General features: G+C 30.0%; 1 protein-coding gene across 1 annotated transcript; it reads left to right on the top strand.

The window, feature by feature from the left end:
* The first annotated feature begins 245 nt into the window (after nucleotides 1–245).
* LOC131169211 (putative receptor-like protein kinase At3g47110) lies at nucleotides 246–5172 on the top strand. The gene is made up of 3 exons (XM_058130688.1): nucleotides 246–2928; nucleotides 3266–3696; nucleotides 4940–5172. Exons 1-2 carry the CDS (start codon nucleotides 246–248, stop codon nucleotides 3691–3693), a joined length of 3111 nt encoding a protein of 1036 aa, XP_057986671.1. The 3' UTR covers nucleotides 3694–3696; nucleotides 4940–5172.
* The last annotated feature ends 1526 nt before the right edge of the window (nucleotides 5173–6698 follow it).

Raw genomic sequence — 6698 nt, forward strand, 5'->3', positions numbered from 1 at the left:
TTTTAAAGACCGAAATGTACGTAATGCATTGGATTAAAATTAAGAAATTTTAACTTTACTGAGGTAGGTAGAACTTGTTTAGCTGGGACGACCTTGACAATTTGACGCATTCCCCAAATATCATTATTATCAGCTTAGGAAATTTTCAACACTGGGCTTGGATGGTTTTATATATAGTTTTCTGCATCTCACTTTTTGAACTAACCAAACAATTCTAATAGCTGCTTCCTGCCTCTTCAAACCAAATGAAGTTTAGTAAGCGCAGCTTTTATGCATTTGTTTGTCTGCAAGTGTTTCTTTTCTTCTCTATTAAATTAGGATGCCTGCAAGCCGGTGCTTCAGGAAGAGAGACAGATGAACTTGCTTTGCTCAAATTCAAACAAAGGATAACCAGTGATCCCTATGGAATCTTCAACTCATGGAATGATTCTCTCCATTTCTGCCACTGGACTGGAATCACATGTGGTCGCAGCCATCAAAGAGTCACCTCCTTGGTCTTAGAAGGGCAGAATCTTTTTGGTTCTGTGTCACCATATATTGGCAACCTCAGTTTTCTTAGGTTGATCAACCTCCAAAACAACAGCTTAAAGGGCGAAATTCCGCAGCAACTTGGCAAGTTGTTTCGACTGCAGAAGTTCTTTGTCAACAATAACTCATTAAATGGTACAATTCCACTCAACTTGACTCGCTGTTTCCAGCTCAACACAATATATTTACAGTGGAATAATCTTGCTGGAAAGATCCCAGAAGAACTTGGCTCCCTGCCAAAGCTGGAAAAGCTTGGACTTCGCAATAACCATCTGACAGGAGAAATTCCTCCTTCTTTAGGCAACCTTTCATCACTTACCACGTTTTCTGCAACATTTAATGATCTGGAAGGAAGTATTCCAAATGAGATGGGTCGATTAAAAAGCTTGAATAGTTTTGCCGTTGGAGTTAATAGATTATCAGGTATAATCCCTCCATCTCTTTTCAACATCACATCTTTGAGTTCTCTGGTATTTGCTGCCAATCAACTTAGTGGGAGTCTACCTGACAATATTTTCTTCACTCTCCCAAATCTTCAAGCTTTTTTAGTCTGTGAAAACTATTTGTCTGGCCCAATTCCAAATTCATTGTCTAATGCCTCTCAGCTTCAACGTGTTGATATGAGCGTGAACAAATTTGTGGGACAAGTTCCCACTAATCTTGGAAATTTACAGAGTATCTTACGGCTGAATTTCGAGTTCAATAATCTTGGAAGTAATTCATCGAATGACTTACTTTTCTTGACCTCCTTGACAAACTGTAGTAATCTACAAATCTTCTCTATCACCAGAAATAATTTTGCAGGTGTCTTGCCAGACTCTGTAGCCAATTTTTCAACTGGGCTCATTAGATTATACATGGGAGGAAATGAAATCACTGGAATTATTCCTGCTGCGATGGAGAATCTTGTCAACTTAATTGATTTGCAACTGGAAGAAAACCTTTTCACAGGTTTCATCCCATCTCAGTTTGGAAAGCTTCAAAAGCTACAATCATTAATTTTAAGCTACAATCAATTGTCAGGTCAAATTCCGTCCTCCATTGGTAACCTCACTCAATTATCTCGTGTATTGCTGTCTGGAAACAAATTGGAAGGAAGCATTCCTTCAAGTATTAGAAATTGCCAACATTTATATGCTGTACAAATTGCAGAAAATAGACTCAGCGGAGAGTTACCTGAGGAAGTTTTAGGTCTTACTTCTTTATCAAAAATACTGAACTTATCTTTTAACTCTTTCACTGGGCACTTACCAACAGAAGTGGGAAAGCTTAAAAATGTAAATACACTAGATATCTCAGAAAACAATCTTTCAGGTGAAATTCCTGAAACCATTGGAGGTTGCTTGAGCCTAGAATATCTTTATATGCAAGGAAATTTTTTCCAAGGAACCATCCCTTCATCTTTAGCTTCCCTTAAAGGCCTTCAATATTTAGATCTTTCGCGAAACAACTTGTCAGGACAAATTCCCAAAGATCTCCAAGAAATCCCTTATCTCCAATACTTGAATCTTTCGTTCAATGATCTTGAGGGAGAGGTACCAGAAAGAGGAGTATTTACTAATGCCAGTGCATTATCACTGATTGGGAATAACAAGCTTTGCGGTGATGTCCCAGAACTTGGTTTACCAAAATGCCCTACTAAACTCTTGAAGAAAGTGAAATCCCACACTCTTAAGCTAGTGGTTGCAATTGCTTGTGTGGTTCCAACTCTGCTTTCGATTCTGATCTTTTTTCTTATTCGCTGGATGAGAAAATCAAGAACCAAGCCTTCTGTTGCACCCTTAGAAATGAACCACCTTCTAAAGGTATCTTATAAAGACCTTTATCAAGGAACGGATGGATTCTCTTCTAGCAATTTAATTGGTTCAGGTGGCTTTAGCTCTGTGTATAAAGGATTTCTACCTCAAGTCCAAACACCAGTAGCTGTTAAGGTCCTCAACCTCGAGCAAACGGGTGCCATTAAGAGCTTCATGGCTGAATGCAATTCGCTGGGGAATATAAGGCATCGAAATCTTGTTAAGCTCGTAACATGTTGCTCCAGCTTAGATTACAAAACAAATGCATTCAAGGCTTTAATTTTTGAATATATGGGGAATGGAAGCCTAGAAAAGTGGCTGCATCCATGTGCAGAAGGTGAAGATCAGAAAAGAAGCTTGAACCTTCTTCAAAGACTCAATATCGCCATTGATGTAGCATCAGCATTGCATTATCTACATGACCTCTGTGGAAAGCCTATCATTCATTGTGACCTGAAACCCAGCAATGTTCTTCTTGATGATGACATGGTTGCTCATGTAAGTGATTTTGGTCTAGCAAAACTCTTCTCAATCAACAGCAATTTATCTCTGAGTCAAATCAGCACAACTAGAATCAATGGAACCGTTGGTTATGTTGCTCCAGGTAATTAACAACTATATAAGCATCTTCCTCTATTTTTCTTCTTTTTCTTCTAATTCTGCTTCTTCTTCTTCCCTTAATAGTCTTTTCTTTTTTTTCCTTTTATCATATAAACAAAAATTGATATGTTTTTCAGGACCACCGTTCTATATCCCATCTCCAAACCACATTCAGTTCCATATAAATTCCCCCTGAGGAGTTATATGCTCAATAAAATTTAACTTTCACCTATACCTGCTCTAATCAAGACCTGTTTTCCCAGTTTGTTAATTTATTGTTAGTCAACAAATGATGAACTTATTATCGCCATATTAATTTGATTACTTTTACATACTTGTAGAATATGGAATGAGTGGTATAGCATCGAAAGAAGGAGATGTTTATAGTTATGGAATTCTTGTGCTAGAGATGTTCTCAGAAAGAAGACCAACTGATGAAATGTTTAAAGAGGGAATAAATCTCCATAATTTTGTAAAGGCAGCATTGCCAAAAAGACTTTTACAAATTGTGGATCCAACCCTTCTCCCTAAAGAAATAGCAAATGAAGAATGTGATGATGATGCCACAATGGAAGCAGAAGAAACCAATCACCATGAGAACTTGAGCCAGGTTACAACAAATCTGAGACAATGCCTAGTTTCAATGCTTGAAATTGGAGTTGCATGTTCAATGGAATCACCAATGGAACGAATGAATATGGCTGATGTCATGAACAAGTTGCATTTGGTAAAGAAAACTTTTCTGAATATTCAGATGGAGGGTGATTGAGAGGTAATTCTACGACTTAACTTCCAAATTTTTTTTTAGCTTAATAATTAAATATATCTTAGTTTTTGCATTTTTGTTTAATTATATCATATATTTCTAATTTTATTAATTTATTTAATAATTTATTAATTTTCCTTCAATAGGCCCTTTTTTTTTTCCTTGACGCAACGTAATAGATATCTAACGGGCTCAAGATAACATGGAACTAAAGTCCATTTTGACTTGCATAAAAATTATCAAAATAACTTAAACGTTATCAAAAGGGAAGGGGGTTAGGGGGGGGCAGGGGGCCATGGCCCCCCATATATGTATATTCTTTAAAAAAATTATTTTATTTTAATTATTGACCCCTCTGATAATTTTTATTATTTTATTATATTATGAATAATATGAAATATTTAATTTTTTTATTTTCATCATATATTTAATAAATTTTATAATATTGACATTTTCAATTTTTATTAATTTAATTATAATTTATTATAATATTTTTTGAATAGATAAGATTAATTCCTTCAAAATATAAAAATAATAAGCATAATTAATTATTTTAAAATTAATTTTACATTTAACAATATCTCAGAGTTAAAAATTTTATTTAGTAGAGCTATTTATTTAATTCATAAATTTTAAGTATATTTAAATAATTATATTTAAATCAATATATATATATATATATAATTAATTTTTAACAATTAAAATTTCAAATAATTGTAAATAATTAATTTTAAAAAAATAAATTTTAATAATCAAGACATTTTATAATTATTTTAACAAATAATTAAAATGATGATTGTAAATTGAGAAGATTATTATCTCTGCTACCTTATAGAATTTAAACATAAAATACTTTTATGTATATATCAAATTTTCATTTAAATTATTTAAAAAACTATATAATCATTTTCAGAAAATAAATTATATAGATACTTGAAGTCTTTTCACATATAATATTAGTTCAAAATATAAAATTGCCCCATTTTATTTTTTTTAATTAATTTTAACGAAAATATACTGAAAATCATTTAAAATATTTTATATATTATATATTTTAAAATACTTTTATAAAGTTAATCAATTGACCACACTTAATAGCATGTAGCTCTGCCCTTATATTAGTCCTCTCAAAAAAATATTTTTTAGCTTCGCCACTGAACGTTATAGTATTGTTTCATACTCCCTTGAAAATTCTTTTCGATTAATGGTAACATGACCAACTTTTTTTTTTACTTGACTTGAACCACAGGTGCTTATCGTTTCAAGAGAAAGTCATATTGAATAAATGTCCACTCTTCTGGTTGTAATATATGTAAATGTATCTTTCTTAACAATTCTCCGTTGTTATCTTGGTTTTTTTTTTTTTTTTTTTTTTCCTTCCATGTGTTGTGCTAATAATTGATGCTATACTGAAACAAATTGTGATACAATTTGAGTACTATTAAATTCTAGTTGTGATCTATGCAAATATATCTTTCTTAACCTTTCTTCGTCGTCATCTTGTTTTTGTTTTTTTTCACTCAATATGTTGTGCAAATAAATTGATACTATGCTTAAACAAATTGTCATACAATTTGAGTATTATCAATTTTAATAGCCATTAAACTTTAATTTGTATCATGCATTCAGGTATGCCTCACCTAAATCTAGCTAATTAGCCATTTTATTAAGACATCAACACAAAAAGAAAAACTAAATTAGTAGCAATAGCATTCAACAAGATACAGTAAAACAACTTCCTTGCAAGTAACGTTGTTTAAAATTCCTCCCTTATAAGTTCAGTTGTATATGGATTTAACTTCGCCTAAGAATGGCAATGGGCCGAGGTGGGGGAAGGAGGGCTAGTGGGGGTACGTATATATGCTAATATGCTAACATGTGTGCTTAAAATTTTATTTTATTTTAATTGTTGGCCCCTCCTCAAATAATTTTTATTACAATATAAATAATATAAGATATTTGAATTTTTATTTATCATATATTTAATAAATTTTTATAACATTGGCACCCTCAAAAAATTATTTTTTTTTAGTTATGATATTTGTTTAAATATATAACATTGATTCTTAAAAAATACACAAACAATGAGTATAATTAATTATTTTTAAATTAATTTTATATTTAACATTAACTCAGTGGTGAAACTAGAAATTTAATTCAGTAGACTCATTGATTTAGTTAGTCAATTTTAAGTGTATGTGTGTGTATATATATAATTTTTAATCACAATTAAAATTTGAAATAATTATGAATAAAAAAATTAATTTCAATAAATTAATTTTAATAATCAGGATAATTTACATTAAAAAAATATTAAAATGATGATTGTAAATTAAGAATATTTTTCTTCTTGCTAATTAATAGAATTTAAAAGCAAATATTTTTATTTCCATATATATCTCAAATTTTTATATATCATTTAAAAATATTAAAAATAAAATTTTATAAATAAATTATATAATTTTCTTAAAAAATAAATTATATAATTGCTTGAACTCTTTTTATATATATTAATTCCAAATATAAATTTGATCTTTATATTTTTACTAATTTCAATCAAAATTTATTTACAAATATTAAAAATATTTTAGAAATTATATATATTTAAAAAATTTTTGTAAGGTTGGGTGCATCAATTGGTTACATTTAAGAACACATGTAGCTCTGTCACTGTATTGGTCCCTCAAGGAAAATTTTTTATATCCGCGAAAATTATTTTACCTGAGTCTAAACTCGATTAGTATTCTCAATACTTGAATCTGTCCCAAACCCGATTAAAATTTATCATCAATTACTCAAATTCATTCTAAATCCAATTATTATTTTTCAAAAAATATCCTAGCCCATTTTTACCAATAGATATAAAACAATATTTTTATTAACAATTTATATTTTAAAAATTTAATGACTAAATAAAATATTTAAATTCTATTTATTTAAAATATAATATATAAAAAATTTATAAATATTATTATAAAAAACATACACTTTATATTAATTAACCATTT

Source organism: Hevea brasiliensis, chromosome 12 (genome assembly GCF_030052815.1).
Source record: "Hevea brasiliensis isolate MT/VB/25A 57/8 chromosome 12, ASM3005281v1, whole genome shotgun sequence".
Lineage (NCBI taxonomy): Eukaryota > Viridiplantae > Streptophyta > Magnoliopsida > Malpighiales > Euphorbiaceae > Hevea > Hevea brasiliensis.

Coding starts and splice junctions, on each gene's coding strand:
- LOC131169211 (XM_058130688.1), top strand. CDS start 246: ATGAAGTTTAGTAAGCGCAGCTTTTATGCATTTGTTTGTCTGCAAGTG. Junction 2,929..3,265: donor CGTTGGTTATGTTGCTCCAG/GTAATTAACAAC, acceptor ACATACTTGTAG/AATATGGAATGAGTGGTATA.